This window comes from Budorcas taxicolor, chromosome 16 (assembly GCF_023091745.1).
Source record: "Budorcas taxicolor isolate Tak-1 chromosome 16, Takin1.1, whole genome shotgun sequence".
Lineage (NCBI taxonomy): Eukaryota > Metazoa > Chordata > Mammalia > Artiodactyla > Bovidae > Budorcas > Budorcas taxicolor.
This window is the reverse complement of record NC_068925.1, coordinates 80325331-80343608: the sequence shown is the minus strand read 5'-3', so window position 1 is coordinate 80343608 and position 18278 is coordinate 80325331. Positions and strand designations below refer to the sequence as shown.

At 64.2% G+C, this 18278-nt stretch overlaps 1 protein-coding gene across 1 annotated transcript; it reads right to left on the bottom strand.

Moving 5' to 3' along the window:
* Window positions 1–237: 237 nt before the first annotated feature.
* INAVA (innate immunity activator) lies at window positions 238–17752 on the bottom strand. The gene is made up of 10 exons (XM_052654098.1): window positions 17592–17752; window positions 11826–11974; window positions 11051–11175; window positions 10644–10760; window positions 9945–10155; window positions 5303–5356; window positions 4272–4482; window positions 3936–4109; window positions 1613–2252; window positions 238–330 (listed from the first exon to the last, which is right to left on the bottom strand). The coding sequence occupies exons 1-10, from the start codon at window positions 17750–17752 to the stop codon at window positions 238–240; spliced, it is 1935 nt and encodes a 644-aa protein (XP_052510058.1).
* Window positions 17753–18278: the final 526 nt, after the last annotated feature.

The window sequence follows — 18278 nt, the reverse complement described above, 5'->3', positions numbered from 1 at the left end:
TCTCTGGGAAGTAAAGCATCCTCCTAACACAGGGATCGTGCGGACAAACCACAAACATAAATCCTTAGGCCAGGGCTTTTGAACAAAAACTGATTAAAAAAAAGTCTCAGCTCCAGGTCATCGACCTGCGATGGGGGAAGGGAGCTGAAGAGGGCGACGAGAGGGGGCGGCCGCAGCCCCAGCCCCGCTGGGAACCAGTTCCTTCCACCAGCCGGCCAGGGCGTCTGCAGCCCGGGGTTACACCTGGCTCATGATCTCGCCATTCTCAGGTACAAAAACTTGCACGGGGGCCCCCTCAGGCGATCTCCGGAGCACGCACACCGTGGGCACCTGTCAGGCCAGGAGGAAAGGAGAGGCGTGTGAGCTAGCCAGGTCGAGGTGTCGGGACAGCACACCCGGCCACCCCATCCTTGTCCCTGAAGGCTGCTGACCGGCTGCAGCACTGGTCCAGCCACCCAGCCCCTGCCTCCCCAGAGGCTCTCTGGGCCCAGAGATGGCCCTATCCATTTCCACCCCAGTTCTTTTCAGGGTGTGACAGGCACCTTGACCTTTGCTCTGCCCCCCTCTCCTGGGCTCAGTTCTCATCACCCTCCCATCTGGCACATCGGGCTGCACTGGGCCTGGGCCAAGGACAGGTCCCAGCTCGCGGGAAGGGGAAGGCACTTCAGCTGGAGGGTGCGGCTGGGACCGGAGCCAGGGCGCTGCCAGGCCTGGGAGGCCAGCTGCGGCCCAAAGAACTGGGGGCGGGGAGGGAGGCCTGGCGGGGCCTGCCAGAACCCCAGGTCTCAGGAAGCAGCCTGTGGGGACTTCAGGAGCATGGCCCTTGCAGAGCCCTCTGTACCAGGGGGCAAGAACAAAGGAAGGCTCCTGCCTGGTGCCCTTGTTCCGTAGGAAGAAACTGGGCACCGAAACCAGGGCGGCCACCCTATCTCACGTTGGGGTGCTCCACCTACAAGCTGCCCACCAACCCAGCCCCTGGTCCTGGGTGACAGTAACACCTCTCATCTAGGGCTTACCATACAGGGCGCTGGTCATTTCACACGCAGTACTGCCCCTAGTGGACGGGTCCTTTACTGCTCCCGCTTTACAGAAGGGGTGACATGATGGGAGTGTTGACTAACCAGCCCCATCCTGACTGCTAAGGGGCAAGGCTGACTTGTACCAGGGCCTGGGCACTTAGCCACAGGTCAGCTTGCTTCTCAGCTGGGTGATGGAAGGGGAGTAGGGGTGGGGAGGAGCTGACCGGTGGCCACAGGTTCGCCTCCTGCAAACCCTTTCCAGACTGTCCTGGGACCTCAAGTCAGGAAATCTGGGGGTGACTGGACTGGACATCGGATTACGAATAGAGGTCTGTCTGGTAGATCCTCAGGAGCCGTTAGGGGGAGATGTTTTAGGTGTCCGGGAGGGTAACCTCCACCGGCGCACGTGGGCACGCGCTCTTGAGCAGCCAAACTTTGGAGGCGCCCAGGGGAGTCACCCCAGAGCCGTAAGGAAACGTCCGGGGGCTGTTCTTCCTAGCTGAGGGCTGCCGGGCCCCCGGACTGCTGGCTCTGGGCTCTGCGCTGGGCCCGCAGGGACCGCAGGACCCGGAGAGCCGGGCCGGGGCGCGTACCTGTCCGCGCGGGCCGGGCGCGCGCACAAAGCTGTCGGGGCCGGGCGGCAGGCTGCGCACGCGGAACGCCCCCTGGCGGTCCAGCGAGTGGGGGCGCGCGCTCCGGAGCCGGGCCCGCTCGTGCCACGACTTGAGCTCCTCGGACACGGCGGCCTTGCTGAGCCCGCGGCCCGCGGGGTGGTCGCGCAGCGAGGGCGTCCGGGCCACGCGGCCGTGGGCGGGTGGCGGGCGCTGCCAGCGCGCGGGGGCCGCGTCCTCGCCGCGGCCCGGGCCCCACTCGGCCCACTGGGCGGGCGGCGGGCGGCCCTCCGCCAGCACCACGTAGCGCGCAGCCCGCAGGCAGGCGGGGGGCGGCCGGGGCCGGGGGCCCGCGGGGCCGCGGTGCGGGCGGGATGGCGCGGGCGGGGAGAGGGGCCGCAGGAAGGAGATGTCGGGGCTACTGCTGCCGGGCGGAGTGGGGTGCGACAGGCTGGACGCTTCGGAGCCGCTGTCCTCAGAGCACGAGTGGCAGGCGGCACGCGGCGCGGGCGCGGGGCGAGCGCAGCAGGGCTCCGGCGCCGTCACCGTGTAGTAAGTGGGGCGGCGCCGCGGGAGGGCGCTGCGACCCCGGCCGTCGGGGCCCGCGCGGAAGGGGTCACTCCTGCAGGGAGAAGGGGGGGCACTGAGTCAGCCGTGCCTCCGAGGGTCTAGGGACCGAGGCATCGCGCGGCCCACCTAGCGTCCTACACGCCCCTCCGGCACCCCACCCCCTCCTGCTCCACTGCATGGCCAGCCCGGGTTGGGGGCGAGGAGGCCACAGCTGCCTCCTGGCCTCCGCCATCTCAGGTGCAAGCGGTCCAGTGGCATTTCGTCCACACGATCTGTCTGGGCGGACACTGGCAAACATCTGAGATGAAGGCCTGAAACTGGCCCCGGCACCGAGACAAGCTCGTCAAGGGCGGAGAGCCCAGGGCTGAGGCCAAGGGAGAAACACCTGGGGCCTGGACTTCAGCCTCCAGCCTGGGAGACAGTGCCTTCTGCCCGGCGAGGGGCTCTGCATGGTGGCCCCAGCCAGCTGGGACAGCCGCCCTCCCCGGGACACCAGCCCAGGAAAGCCAGCCGGTCAGGAATCCACTCTGCCACTGCCAGCCCCTCGGGAGCAAGCAGGCCTGCCCATCCAGAGGGGATGCCTTTCACTGATCTGCACATAGGCCGTGTGTTAAAGGCCTGGGTGTGTACGCTGGAAAATGCGCTGCTGGACTTCAGTGCTGCCCACGGGCAGCTAACCTGACATGAGAACCCAGCCACATCCTGAGGCTGCCTTGGACCCCTGGGAGGGCGTGGCCAACACTGCCCGCCATCCCTGGCCCACTGATCCAGCAGTGGTCACTGAAACAAGCCCCAGAGGGCAGAGGACTCAGAAGGGAGGGCACAGTGGGTGCTCATCGATCATGGGTTCTGTGTCTGTGGATTCACCTGCGGCTCGAACGCATCTGTAACTTCCAAATCAACACTCCCAAACTCTCTGGTCACGTGTGGACACACACAGGGTGGTGAAGATTCTGAGCTGCCCAACAGGCTCTCCAGGCTGAGACCTCAGTTCTCACCCTGCACACAAAGGCCCTTTCCACAGTCTATTTAGCATCATGCTTTCGTGTTTTTATGCCTCTGCAGGTGATTTCACAGATTAAGTCGGCCCTGAAGCTGGTGCTACAGGGCTGTCTGGTGTCCAGAGCATGAGGAAGCTGGGGCGTGATTCATGGAGAAAACACGGGTTAGATGAGCTCCGTGTGGGTGTGCGTTCTCGGGCTGCTGGCCCCGAGTTCAGTGGTATATGTTAGATAAGGTTGTTTCAACAGAAACTCCATAAAACAAGTTTATGTGTCGATCCATTGACAGGCCAGCAGCTGTGACCCTGTGTCGCAGGGAGCAGTGGTTTGTGGTGACTTCACAGGACATAACTACCCAAGTAGTGAGAATCAACTGGATATCAACTGAAAACGTGAACTGTCCATTGTCAGGGACCAATACCAAAACAATCACAGACCACCGCAAGAGTCCCTACCAAGACACTATCTCCCCCCAACAAGACAGTCTTCTGGATGGGGAGAAAGGTCATGCAGAGACAAGACCGGAGTCTCTGGAAGAAAACAAGTTGCTTCGTAAGTGACTCGCCCTTAGCTTTGCCCGCTGGGGCGCAGCCTCTGCTGAGAGGTGCCTGAGAAAGAGTCTCAAGGAAAAGCCACTGCACAAGCCCCATGTCGCCCACGGGTGTCCCACATAGCCCTGGGCGCTGCCACCCTCTAGATTCTCCCGGGATGTCTGGGGGGGGCCTGGCTCTTACCTCAGGGGCTGCGAATGGCCCCTCCTGCCCTGCATGTCAGGGGTGGCTGGGGCACTGGTACGGCCCTGCCGCTGCCCAGGAACACTGCGGATGGGGACCACACAGTAGGAGGCGGGCTCCAGCAGCCACAGGCTGGAGGCGCTCGGCCCATCCTGCGGGGTGCTGGCTGGGCTGCTGGAGGTGGAGGGGTTGGAGATGGGTCAGCAGCGGGAATGCCTCCACCCAGGGATGCCAGCCCACAGCATCACACGGAGGGAAGCCTCCCACACCAATGCCCAGCCACGCCCCCTCCCCCAGATCCCACCTGCCCCCAGCCCTCCCTTCCTCATGCCTGACCTGGACTCGCTTCCAGCCTCGGAAGACTTCCTGGGCTTCTCATAGGGGTGGTCCAGACTCGTCTCCTTCCAAGGGCTGTTCTGGATGGGGGCCCGCTCCAGGCCCCCCATCTCAGGGCCTGCTGGCTGCAGCCCCTCAAGGCTCTGGGGCGGGAGAGGCCGGGCGGGTGGATCTGGGGCCTCTGGGGGCGGTTTTGGCACTTGAGGTGCCTCTGCAGGTCAGAGAAACCCGGTGAGAGCAGCGGCGGGGGAACCGGCCCAACTAGAACCTCCACAGCCTGCTCCCTGCTCTCCCTCCCTTGGCTGTTTGTCTGGCTGTGCCAGGCCATGGCTCTGGGCCCAGATGCTCCAAGACACTTTCTTCTCCACTGTCCAACTGTGCCAGGCCATGGCTCTGGGCCCAGATGCTCCGAAACACTTTCTTCTCCTTTGGGACTCACTCCCTCACGGCTCCATGTTACACCTGCCTCCTCCAAGAAGCGCCCCCATACCCACAGATTGACTCTCCTGGCTCAGACTCCACTTCTCTCCTTTGCTCCTGCAGCTGACCTCCCATTTGCCTATTTTCATTGTCACGCTGTGCCCGTGTGTGTGTCTTCTTGACCGGCCTGAGCCCTCCCCTGGGCAGGACGCCCCTGCCCCCAGCATCGTTAGGGTTTGTAGGCAGGGTGCTCAGCCTATGAACTCATGCTTATTCCCTCGGTTTTGCCCTGTTTTCACAAAGGGCAGCGGCTGTGGCGGACAGCTGAGGCTGCGAATGGTGTGCATTGAAGCAAAGGCTGAGTCTTAGGCCACAGCAGGGGCCCGGCGCCCAAGGCTCTGCGGGACTTACCTTCCCGCCGGGGTGACTGAGCGCCTGCACCGGTGATGGGCTGGCCGTCCCCGCGGCTAGGAGGTGCGAGTGGGACTCAGCGACCCCATGGAGCAGACTCTGGGCCCACCCTGCGCCCCTCGCCCCCCAGCTCACTAAGGGAACGCTCCAGTAAACTCACGCAGGAGCCCAGCTAACAAGAATCCCGAAGCCCCTCTCACCTTCCTCCCGGGGCAGCCCATCCGACAGGGAGCTGTCATCCGAGGCGCTGAGCTCTGGGGAAGCCAAAGGGGAGAGGAGCGGGTGAGGAACACCCCCTGCTCTGCGGGCGACCTGCCTGCCCCTCCTCTCCTGCGGGCACCCCATCAGGAAACACCAACCGGAGCTCAGCGCCAGGCTGGGCGCCACTTTATTACTGGGAAGGAGAAACAGTCAGAAGACGGGCTGAGGAGACGGGAAGTCTGCTTTTAATGCAGGCCCTGTCACTAGCTTTGCAGCCTCGGAGACTCTGTCAGCGCTCTGGGCCTCCACTTCCCCAGGCCCCGTGCTGGCAGGCTTTCCAGGCTGGGGAGGGCAAAGGCAGAGAGGGTCGTTCTAGACTGCTGTAGAGATTTCACCTAATTCGCTATAGTCTTCTGCTTACCACAAATACAATGCAACTCAAGGACCCCAAACCTGAGGCCGACAGACGAGCAGCGTGAGTGGGAGTTGGGACTGTGGGGTCCTGGGACAATTCAAGGGTGGCCTGGCCGGCTGAGCCAGGGAGGTCCTTCACTGATGACAGGGCAGCCTCCGGAACTCACAGACGGAGCACGTCTGCATGGGCACAGCCCGGGGACCCAGGAGTCAGAGGACTCGAATTTGCCGCTGCCCCTGAACAAACTTCCCCGGTGGCTCAGATGGTAAAGAACCCACCTGCCAATCAGGAAACCTGGGTTCAACCCCTGAGTCAGGAAGATTCCCTGGAGAAGGGCATGGCCACCCACTCCAGTATTCTTGCCTGGAGAATCCCATGGACAGAGGAGCCTCGTGGGCTACAGTCCATGGGACCGCAAAGAGTCAGACACGACTGAGCGACTAACACTTTCACTTTGAGTGGACTGAAACTTCAGACACTGTGTCTGGACCTAACACGGCCCGGACGGAACTCACAAACCATTTTCAACCACGCTCGAGAACAAGGATGAGGGCAAATTCGCAACGGCTAACGTTTCTCTTGGGCTCCACTTAGTGCTTTGTACCCTGTGAGATTACATCTCCGTCTCCGTGTAATAGCTGAGGCCACAGAGGCGTGGATGAGCTGATAAAATAGCTCAGGTCAGTCTGGCATTAGGTGGCTGAGTCAGACTCCCACCCAGACAGTCTGACCAGCCTGGCTCACCACCACTCACGGGCTCTGCTGTTAGCTAGTTTCTCGTGCAGAGGTCCTTACTCAGAAAACTTCAGGATTTAGTTTCCAGCCATCTGAAAATTCTAACAAGGATTGACTGATGGCAGGCCTACGGGACAAACCCAGTTAATTGGCTGTTTTCATAAAGTTTCATTGAAACTCAGCTACGAGTTTCTTTACGTGACGTCTGGCTGCTTTCATGCTGTGAGGGCAGAGTTGGGTAGTGGTGACCCACACAGTACAGCCCAGGAGCCTAAGACCTGCTCTCTGGACCGCTACAGAAGCTTGTCAGTCTCTGCTCCTCGGTTTAAATGAAGTAGTGGGACTGGTGGTCCAGTGGTTAAGAATCCACCTTCCAATGCAGGGACACAGGTGTGAGCCCTGTCGGGAAAGTAAGATTCCAGCTGCGACTAGGAAGAAGTGGATGAGCTGCAGTGAGGATCCAAGGCAGCCAGATAGACAGTGTCGTTTTGTTTTTGTTTTTTTTTTTAAAGAAAAACAGTTGCGGACATTATTCCACTAATATGTCATTCATTTACAAAATGGACTGTAGCCCACCAGGCCCCTCATGGGATTCTCCAGGCAAGAATACTGGAGTGGGTAGCTGTTCCCTGCTCCCCGACCCCCAGGGATGGAACCCAGGTCTCCGGCATTGCGGGTGGATTCTTTACCGTCTGAACCACCAGGGAAGCCCAAATAAATGATACCTTTTTTAAAAAGCAGAAAAAGAAAAAAACTGTTGTGGACATTATGCCATCAATATATCATCATTTTAAAAAATGATTAAAAAAAGAAGAACGAGAACCTTCACACAGAGCAGTTTGTAAACCGTGCCCCTGGACCAGCTCAGTGGACACGATTCTGAGCTTAAGAGTTCACCTGGGGAGACATCCTCCTCCTGAAGCCTGCTTCCCAGCCTCTGATCTTTTACAGAAACCCGAGGAATCGAGACACTTCTGTTTCACCAGTGTCAGCTGGGGCCACTGTGGGACCGCTCCTGTCACAGCCCAGGGGTGCAGTGGGGTGAGAGTCGTGTGTTTTGGGTTTGACTACACAGTCTGGGAAGAAAGCCATCCCCTGCCGTCAGCCCAAATCTGCATCATCAGAACCCCGTGGACTGAGAGGAACAGTGCACAGGTGGGGACCTGGAGGCCCCTGCCCGCCGCCGGATTACACGGGTGGGGACCCGGAGGCCCCTGCCCACCGCCGGATTACTCGTGGTTCCCAAGGGCTGCTCGCTGCTGTGGCCACACTGAGCCCCTGGCCCCGCAGCGGCAGCAGGACAACCCAGGCGGAGGGCAGTCACCCCACTGAACACCCTCCAAGCACCACCATCCCACCCGCAGCCAACAGCTGCTTGTGGCTATTTTAAATAAAATGAAAATTTAGTCCCTCAGCCACACAGGCACAATCCAAGCGCCCTACAGCCCCCCGTGGGTCTGGAAAGTTCCTGTCATCCGAGAAATTCTACTAGTGTTGCCAACAGCGGGCACTGTCCATCCAGAGGCGTCCCGAGCACCTGCTGCGTTAGATCAGCACCAGGGCATTTCTCCCAGGCCCACTGTGGCAGTGAGTCCCACACGGGGCCGCTCCCCAGCGCCTGCGGAGGGCCAGCCAGGTCCCCTCGCCTGGCACGGGCACAGTTGCCAGTGGAATGACCAAGAGGGTGAGGGGGTTTCTGTTAGGTTTCTGGTTAGTCTGTTTGCCTTTTCTCTCTTTAACTCAAAACACCTTTCAGCTGCTGCTGCTGCTAAGTCACTTCAGTCGTGTCTGACTCTGTGCAACCCCATAGACGGCAGCCCACCAGGCTCCTCTGTCCATGGGATTCTCCAGGCAAGAGTACTGGAGTGGGGTGCCATTGCCTTCTCCACACCTTTCAGCTACTAATTATCAACTCCTCTCTACTTCCTTGTTTCAGGGCGAGCCGGGCTGGGCAGAGGAGCCACAGGGCAGGAACTACTTGTCTCCAACCACCCCCTCCTGGGCTCCCAAGAGAGGACACTGGAAGCCAGGACCTCGGCCTTGCCAGGACAGGACTGCGTGTGGAGAGCAGGCCTGTTTCTCTGATCAGGAGGGTGAAGGCACTGCTGCGCTGGTCCCTTCCCCATGGCTCTGTCCCCGCTGGACTGCATGCCTGCCTCCGTCTCCCGGGCCGGCTGGCCAAAGCCCCAGGCGTGTCCTGGCCTGCTCTGCACTCTCGACAAGAAGCGTCATCGTCACAAACGTGGCAGCGGAGCAACACCGCACACCGCCCCCTGCCCACACCGCAGGCCCGTGGTCAGGGCCCCGGGATGCAGCAAGCCCAGAAGGGATACAGGAGGCGCTGAGACACACAGACGGGACGCGGCCGCTCCCCACCGGCCCAGTGGGCCCTCGGGGCTCCAGCGCCGGTCAGCTGCTGCCTTCCAAGGGGAGGCCGCGTCCCAGGTGCGGTCGGGAAGTGAAGGGGCTGGGGGCCTCTCCCCTCAGCGCCGGTCTGCCTGGGGGTCCCTGTCCAGGCCTGCCGGCTCCCTGTCTCCTGGCTCTACCGGGTCAGCCAGCACATGGAGGTCCCCCCTCCTCGCTTGCCCCCTACTCCTGGCTGTGGGGGACCAGCAAGGTGTCTGGCCCACCCTTTCCCCACTGAATTAGAGGCGATGCGCGGTGGCAGGGAATCCTGAGACGGTATGGAGACTGTCTGCCTGCCGCACTGCCGTGGGGCCCGCACACAGACCAAGACTTCGGGCTCCGCGGGTGCCCTGGCAGGAAGCCCACCCTGAGGGGCGGGGGTGGGGGCTGGGGAGCCTGGTGAGGCCTGGAGTCCAGTTCCATGCAGAGCCACCGGCTCTCAGCAGGCCCGGGGCCCAGGAGAGGCCTGGGGGAGTGGCGCCCAGGGCCAGAGGCCCCAGGGATGGATCAGGAGGGAGGCCTCCAAGGGCCGACCCGATGAGCGGGGCTTGGGTCAGGAGAAAGAGAGAGCCGTGCTGAGGGCCCAGAACCTCCCGTCAGGAGGGGCGCTGGGCCGGACCAACTGCCGTCCAAGGACTGGTCTGGGCTCGGGGACTGGCCTGAGGCTCAGTAACTAGAGAGCAGGGGCCGCTCCCAACCCGGTGGGCCTAGATTCCGCAGCGCTTTGGGGATGGCGGGTGGGCAGGTGGGGCTGGACTTCCAGCAGAGGCGCGGGCCCTGAAGCGGTCCCCTGGACAGACAGGCTCAGAGCGGGACCTCGGGAGCGCCCACAGCGGGCAGCAGAGCCTCACGCCACCCACGCCGTGGGCTGGGGGCAGCAGGGCTGAACACGCCCTGGAGACAGCGGACAGCCTGTGCGGCCCCTGCCCAGGCGTGTACTTCACGCAGGAAGCAGAAGGGAGGAGCACGCTCTTTTCTAAGTGGGGAGGGGCCTCGGGGAGAGGGGTGGTCCTGGGGAAGGGGGTGGGGCCGGCTGAGGTCGGGGGCGGCCCCGGGAGCGGGTCCCCCCGGGGACGGGGGCTCACCTGGGCCCGGCGCCGGGCCGGGTAGGGGACGCCCCTGCCGCTCGCCCAGGCAGCGCTGCAGCTGCCGCAGCTTCTCCTCCTCCAGGCGCACCGCGTGCTGGCGCTGCCGGCGCACCTGGCGGCCCAGGTTCCCCTCGCGGCACAGGCGCCGCGCCGCCTCGGCGATCTGCAGCTGCAGGGCCAGCTGGCGCTCCAGGCCGCTCAGGGGGTCCTGGGGGAGGACGCGATCAGCGATCCCAGGCAGCCCCCCCACACCCGCCCTGGGACCCAACCGGCGGCCTCGAGCCAAGCCCCGCGGGGGCGGGGGCCGAGGTGGACACATTCCCATCCAAGGGTCCAACGGAAGGGCAGACCAGCTCAGGGGCTCCGCAACCCCTCACAACACAGGGCGGGGCCGAGGGCGGGATCCACCCCACGGCTCTCCACCCGGGCTGAGAAAGAGGAAGACAGGCTGGGGGCCGAGCCACCCGCCCGTCCAGGCGGCTGCCCTTTGGCCCTTGGGGGGACTGGCCCAGCGTCCTCCCTTGAGGCCCCGGCCCTTCCAGTTCCTGCCCAGGCAGGGCTTCCCTGAGGCCCCTGTGGGTGACTCGTGGGCGGGGCCCCTTGTCCACCGGGAGCCAAAGGCCTCCGGCGGTGGGGCGGTGGCCTGGGGACAGGGCCATCCGCCTGCGGGACCCAGGATGGCGCCGGCAGACTCACCTCCCTGTGCAGGGCCCACTCGTCCAGCTTATAAGCGGCTCCGATCCTGCGGCGGACCTTGGGGGCCTTCTCCCCGGGTCTGAGGGGAAACTCCGCAGGCAGGATGCCAGTCAGCTCCTGCAGGGGGGAACGAGGTCGCGCCAGGCGGCTCTCACAGGCCCAGCCCTGGGCGGAGCACCGTCCAGCAGGCGTGCGTGGCCCATGCCCACCCGGCCCCTGCCACCTCCGCCCGCCCTGCGTCCAGGGCTGTCCCTCCTGCTCCCCAGGGCCGGGCCTCTGCACGGGCCGGGCCTTGGTGCCCTGGGCTCCTCCCCCGTGCGGTGCTGTTGGCCCCCCAGGGAGAGCGGCGGTGGGGCGGCGCCCGACCCCTGACTCTCAGCCCCACCCCGCAGCCGAGCGGCCCTCACCGCCTCCCGCAGGCAGAGCCTCCTCAGCTCCTCCAGGCAGGCTTCCAGCCGCTCCTCCAGGGCCCGCTGCTGCTTCCGCACGGCGTGGGTCAGCTCCTTCCCGGGGGACACCGGGCTGTCCGGGCCTGCTGGGGACAGGGCCATGTGCTCAGGGGGGCCGGTCCCGGCTGCCTCCCTGCCCGCCCCAGCCCAGGCGGTGATGCACACGCGGGCTCACAGTCTCAGGCCTGTCCAGACTGCGGGCCGGCTGCCACGGTGCTGTGTCACAGCCGCAAACCGGCTCGTCTCCCGCCACCCAGTGGCCCATGACCGCTCAGAGGACGGGCGGCCCCACCAGCCTGGTGCGGGGCGGCCGCGGTCAGGGTTCACCCTTCCCATCCCACCCTCCACCCACGGCCGCTGACCGCTTTCTCTGTTTCTCCCCCTCGCTCTCACACACAGGCACACACACCACCCACACCTCTTGTCTCTGGTCCTCCATCCAGACCAGTCCCCACTGGGCCCACCAGCTCGCACAGACCAGAGCCTCAGCCCCTCACCCCAACCAGATAAGATTTTCCAGCTTCTGAGGGATCGTGGAGCCAAGGGAGAGCACTGCAGATACTTGCCCAGACAGGACCCACGCTCCCGGCCAGACCCCAGCAAGGAAGGCCCTCCAGCCCTCCCGGTGTCTGCCCTGCAACCCTCGGGGCCCAGAGCCCCGGACTCGTGGACTTGGGGAATGGAGGCGTCGGGGGCTCGGGGGCTCAGGGACTGGGGGGCCTGAACCACTCACCTGAGTGCAAGATGATGCCGCTGTCCGTGTCGCTGACCTCGTCCTTGCTGTCCATGGCGGGCTTCTGGGAGGAGGGGGCGAGGAGGAGGAGGGGCCGACACCCTTCCCAGCCCAGGCCAGGACACGGAGGTGGCCTGGAGTTTCCCCAGCTTTTAAAAGAACAACAAAAAATGACAGCAGTAAAGCCCCGAGCTTCCAGACAGAGCTGATTAGTCGGCTGCGTGAGGGCGGGGCCGCGGAGTGGCGACCTGGCCTCTGGGGGAGGGAGTCTGGGGGTGGGGTGGCCTTGGTGCTGGGGTGACCCGGCCCTGGGTGGACTCTCAGCCCAGCCTAGACAGCCACCGCTGCCCCCTGCAAAGAAGCCTCGAAGCCAGGGGGGTAACAGCAGGGCGGGCCCCGGGGACCGTGACACCAGGCAGAAAAACCGTAAGGAGAGCGAAGGGAGAGGATGAAACGGGGAGGACAAACCTGGGAGGGCAGTGTCCATGCCAGGAGGCACACCGTGCCCACTGCCCTATGGGGAGGGCGCTGGCACGCGGCCAGGCCTGTGTGTGCGCCCACAGACCAGGCCCCCTGCTCTGCCTGCACCAGGCCGTCCATCCGAAGTCAGGTGCCCAAAGCCTCCCGCCAGCTCTGGGCTACCCATGACCCCTGGGAGACCCCTCGGAGGGGAGGAGACCAGGGCATCACACCCCCAGCCAGGAGAGACACAGCATGCGCATGTGTGTGTCTGTGGGTGTCTGTGTATGGGTGTGTGTGTGTCTGTGTATGGGTGTCTCTGGGTGTCTGTGTATGGGTGTGTGTGTGTGTCTGTGTATGGGTGTGGGTGTGTGTGTCTGTGGGTGTATGTGTGAGTCTTCGTGTGTATGTGTCTGTGTATGTGGGTGTCTGTGTGTGTCTATGTGTCTGGGTATGTGAGTGTGTGTGTATATTTGTCTGTGTGTGTGTATATGCGTCTCAGTGTGTGTGTGTGTGTGAGCAGAGGGTGACCAGAGCAGAAGCTGCCGAAGCGCAGGTACAGGCAGGTGGTAGCCACCCTGCCTCCCTGGCCCGGGAGCGCACGTGCAGCTCAGGAGTGCTCCCAGGTGAGCGTCCACCGGCACCAGCAACCACCCCACCCCTGCGGGCGGCCGCTGTCCCCACAGAGCCCGCGGCTGCTGGCTGGAGCGGGGGTGGGGAGGCCGGGTGGGGCCCCGGCAGGCGGCCTGGAAGGAGAGCCAGCCACCTCCTCACTGAGTCAGCCATTGAGCAACAGTCCAAAAGTCCTTCCGAGTTTCTGTCTGGAGCTTATCCTGCCTCTCCTCCTGCCTCTCCTCGGGGCACGCCGCGGCGCGGGGGAGGTGGGCTGGTCAGCTGTGGGGAGGAGGTGGCCTTGGAGGCTGCACCCCGAGCAGGGCAGGTGTAGGGAGAGACCCTGCCTAGCAGGCCAGGGAGCACCCCGCTGCCCACGCACAGCCTGCAGACCCACATCAGAGCACGGCCGGCAGAGTACCTTGGGCATCAGCTAAGCCTAGCCCTAAACCAATGTGGGCCTGCAGGTCGGAGTTCCGGTCCTCCAAGGAGGCCTAGAGAAGGCACAGCGGGACCATGTGGGCCCTCTGCAGAGATGCCGCGGAGAGGAACCGATACGAGGGCACACAGGGTGAGCTACCTCTGCCCGGCCCGTCCTTCCCAGATGCTCCTTCCTCCTGGAGCTGGAGCCGGACAGAGGGCAGGCAGCTCCCCTGACCCACCCTGCCCCCCACGTCCAGCCTGAGCCTCCCCAGAGGCTGAGCTCAGCCTGGCCTGAGCGACGAACCGAGGCTGTCTGGGTGAGCACGCCTGCTTGGTCAGGGGAGGGAAGCCATCAATTAGTCACACTTACTAATTAATTATTAACCACTCACGAGTCGCCCTGGGAAGTGGTGACAACTCGGCCAGCTTCTCAGGCCCCTGTGCTGTTGTGGGGAGCAAGCGGGGATGGTGGGGACGGAGGGCATGGGCTGGCCGGACACTCCCCTTGGAGCCCCGACTCTCCATCCAAGGTCAGGGGCGGGCACTCTGGGCCCCCCAACTCGAGCACGGACCTCGGTGCCCGGGATTCAAGCCTGGGTCCTGCCGCTGCCGCTGGGATCTAGGAGCTCACCTCACCTCACCCGCTGGGGCCCCGTTCTCACCAGTGAACACTGGACGGCACCCCAGCTGCTGATCACTCCCCGCCCTGAACGTGAACCTCTGGGCCAGCGCCAGGCTGAGACAGAAGCCTCAGCCGTGCAGCAGTCCCTCCGGAGGGGCCCCCCAGCTGCAGGGACCCTGCGCTGGGGCCTCGTCTCAGCCCATGAGCACCCCCGCCCCCTGTACCCCAGACATGAGCAGGGCCCACGGCCAGGCTCCCGGGCAAGCTGGCTCCTCGCCCCAAAGACCCATGCTGGCTGCCTCGCCTCACCTGCGTCCAGGTTTCTGTCCAGGCGTCAGGGAAACACCCCCTGGTCCCGGTCAGGGGGCTGAGGGGCCCGGCGTGTGGCCTCAGGGCGTGCCAGGCCGCCCCGCACTCCGACCCAGGGTGGCTCCGCGAGCTGACGGCCGACTGCTGGCCCTCCCTGGGGCCCGCCCGCGTCCCTCCCAGGCTGCCAGGCCAGGGGAGCCAGGTTACTTGTTCCGACTTGAGTCAGAGGGAGGAGCGGTGAGCAAGCCCTTCCCTGCACAAATCCTGCCGCCCAGGCAGCTCGGGCCTCTGCACTTCCGGGGGCAGCGGGGGATGGGACCAAGGGCTCCCCGCAGGAACCCCAGGAGAAGGCAGCGGGGTCGGGCCTTCAGGGCCCCGCCCGCCCCCCAGGTTCCCAACCCGCACAGCTCCCTCACGCATGCGGGGAACACCAGCAAGAAGGCTGCACGCTGACGAGACGGGTCCCTGCTCCCCTCACTGAAGTGGGGCCCAGGCCCAGCCAGGTTAGAAGCCCCAGGCTGGGCCATGGCCCTGGAACTCCAAGCAGGGAGGCTCCGGGGTCCCAAAGGAGGCCAGGCTGTTCCCCCCTCTGACCCCAGACGTCTCCCGCCAGGATCATCAAGGCCACACCCGCCCTCTTTGTCACTGACATCCCCAAACACCGGGGGCCAGAGCCCAAAGTGGAGCTTCATGAACGCCTGGGTCCCCACCCCACCAACCCTCAGGCAAACCCAGCACTGTTGGAGTTCAGCCTGTTTCATCAGGGAAGCAGAGCCAGGGCAGCCAGTGGTCCATCCCCAGCAGGATGAAGGCCTTCCCTAGTGGCTCAGCTGGTAAAGAATCCGCCTGCAAGGCAGGAGACCCTGGTTCCATTCCTGGGTCGGGAAGGTCCCCTGGAGAGATGAATGGCTGCCCACTCCAGTGTTCTGGCCTGGAGAATCCACGGACTGAAACAGCCTAGCAGCTTACAGTCCACGGGGTCGCAGAGAGCGGGGACGACTGAGCGGCTAAGCACACAAGCACAGCACGGGAGGAAGAAGGGGACAGGTGCTGCCCACGCAGAGACCCCCCAGGGCTGCCCCCAGCACCTCCCTCCCCGCCACGGCCCTCGCCCCGGGGTCCCAGCACTACACACATTTCCAGATGGCTCCCCAACACCCAGCCCCCAGCCCACCTCCCCAGCCCCCGAACCCAAAGGCCACCTCCCTCCCCCAGCCCCCTGGGAAGGGACAACAGAGGACGTCACCCCAAGCATCTCCCACAGAGCCGTGTCACGGACACAGGCAGCCCCTACTGCCCCACACACCCCCAATGCCCCTCACGTTCCTGCACACACCCTCTATCCAAAGTGCGACCTAGCACCCTCCAGGCTGATCACCCCTGTCTTTCCCAGGCTGAGGCTGAGGGGCTCCAGCAGGGGGCAGTCCCCGGTGCTGGGGGGCCCGCCCTGGGTCCCCAGAAGCGCTGGCAGCCCCACCCCTGTGCCTCCCCATCCCCTCCAGGCCTGTCAGTCTTCCCACAACAAACAGAGGAGACCCTGAGGCACACCCAGACTCCACCTTGCCCATCCCCCAGCAAGGGGAGGTGATGGAAGCTTCTAGAATCAGCTTGTAGCATATTTTTTAATACATTATTTAAGATAAAGAGAATCACTAAGAGAATCAATTATAATGAAATGCAGTTCTAAAAACGAGACAACATAGTAAACTATACATGTTTCTCTATTAACATTAAACAGGACCCAGTAGTCTGGCAATTCTGTACGACGGACAGCACCCCAGGTTCCTAGACGGCTATCACAACGGCTCTGTGACCTGACGCCCTCTGGCATCTATTAACAGCAAATCACAGCTACTGCCAATGCCGTCTTGTCGTCATAACTGAAGGCAATGTCAACTTTCAGTAAAGGCTGATGAAAAATAAACCTTTTCCCATCTGAGTGCAAGACCCTCGGGATTCATTCTATCCACCGAGGCCGGTGCCCATTCATCGCTGTTCAGTGGGTCAGTCGTGTCTGACGCTTTTCGACCCCATGGACTGCAGCACACCAGGCCTCCCTGTCCTTCACCATCTCCCAGAGCTTGCTCAAACTCATGTCCATTGAGTCGGTGATGCTATCCAACCCTCATCCTCTGTCGTCCCCTTCGCCTCCTGCACTCAATCTTTCCCAACCTCAGGGTCTTTTTCATGCCCATGGACCCAGTTAAGAACCCTGTTCTGGAGTAACGCCCCATCTCTGAGTTCAGGAAGAGAAGGACGAGGATCAGGCCGTGTGCTGACCCTCAGGAAGCCTGTGCGCCCTCAGACTCACCCGCAGCACTTCCCAGCCCAGCAGGCTGTGGGACTCGGAGTGGGACTGGTCACCCCGCTCTCCCAAGAACCCTGAGATGCGGATCTCCCTGGACTCCGTCCATGGTGCCCAGGGGCAGGTGCGCACTCCAGAGGCCTGCTGGACAGCAGCGCTCTGCTTCCAGCCAGCACCCTGAGATCTAGACGCCAGAGCACCATCACCAGGACCACCAGTTGCTGAGGAAGCGGGGTTTCCTAGAATACTTGGAATCCGATCTTTGAAAGCAGAAGCTGCATCTCTGTTGAGTTTCCTAAGGAGAGGTCCTGAATCAGAGGACTCTCCCACCTCCTGCATCCATCCACTCTCCATTGTGTTTTAAAGTTCCTCCTGTTAAGTTCCGTGTGACACACGAGGTTGGAAGTTAAAGCAAGGGGGTGTGACCATCCCCCCATCCCCACCAGCACCCAGCAAACACCAGTCTCGGGGACTCTGAAAATTTCAGCAATCACCGAACCGGTGGTCAGCGGCTGTCTTCCCTTTCCAGCAGTGAAAAGAGAAAGGAGGGGGTCATCCCGAGACCCTCCAGGCCCAGGGGGGTGGGAGACGGTTCCTTAAACTGTTTCCCTTCCCCTGTGCTCCCCTCCCGCTGGGAAAGGTGCTCGCCTCCAGCGAGCGACGGGGGAGTGGGGCAGGGACGGCGGACTCCACGACGGCCTGGAATGCGCCCTGGAATCAGACCTCTAGGCTCGCCTCCAAAAGCCCCTTTGTCCGGTCCACCCCGCTCCCCTCCCCCACCGCGCCCTCCGCGTCCCGGCGGCCCGAGGCTCGGCTCCTTTTGTCTGGCTTCCCGGAACCTGCCAGGGGGTCCGCAGGCGTGGGGAAGGTCGGAGGAGAAAGGTCGAGGAGACGGAAACGCGCCTTTTCGGTAGGGATTCGGAATTCCCACCCCCGGCGAATTCGCCCACTGCCCGCCGGGGCCCCCTCCGCCTCGGCGGAGGGCCGGGGGGTGGGGGCTCGGCGCCCCCGCGCCGCGCCCGGGTGCTGCCCTTACCTGTCCCATGGAGGTCCCGCGCCGCCCGCCTGCCCCCGCGCCCCCCGCGCGCGCCTCGCCGCCTCGGGACCTGCTCGTCCAGGCCGGCTCTCCTCCCCCCGCGACTCCTCCCGGCCTCCCCGCCCCGGAGGTATTTCATTTAACTTCGGCATTCGCAGCATCCCAAATGTTAAAGATCCCAAGACATCTGTCCCCTGGGGCGTACCAAGGCCCAGAGGAAGGAGGGGGAGGACGCGCGCAGAGACCCGAGATTCCGCTCCAGGAGCCGGGGCGGGGCCGCGCGGCGGGGCGGGGAGGCGCCCGCGGCGGGGGGGGGCGTCCCGCGAGGACCCCGGCGCGGCGGGGCCGGCCGCCGCCCCCCGCCTCCGGACGCGCGCGCCGCGGGAGCCCCCCGCGCCGCCAGTTCCCGCGGCCCGGCGGGGGAGGCTCCTCCCGGGCCCGGGGCCGCCTTCCCTCCGCGCGCTCCGGCCGGCCCGGCGGCTTCCGCGCCTGGAGAGCCAGGCTGAGCGAAGGGGGGCGCCGCGCCCACCCCCCCGGCCCTCTCCGCCCTGCCCTCTCGCCCTCGTCGGGCCCCCGGCGGCCGCGGCCCGGCCAGGAGCGGGGGGCGCGCTCGGGGGCTGACGGAGCCGGCGCCCCGGCCGTCGTTCATTCTCTCACCCGCCGCTTCGGGCCGCGCTGACGGAGCTC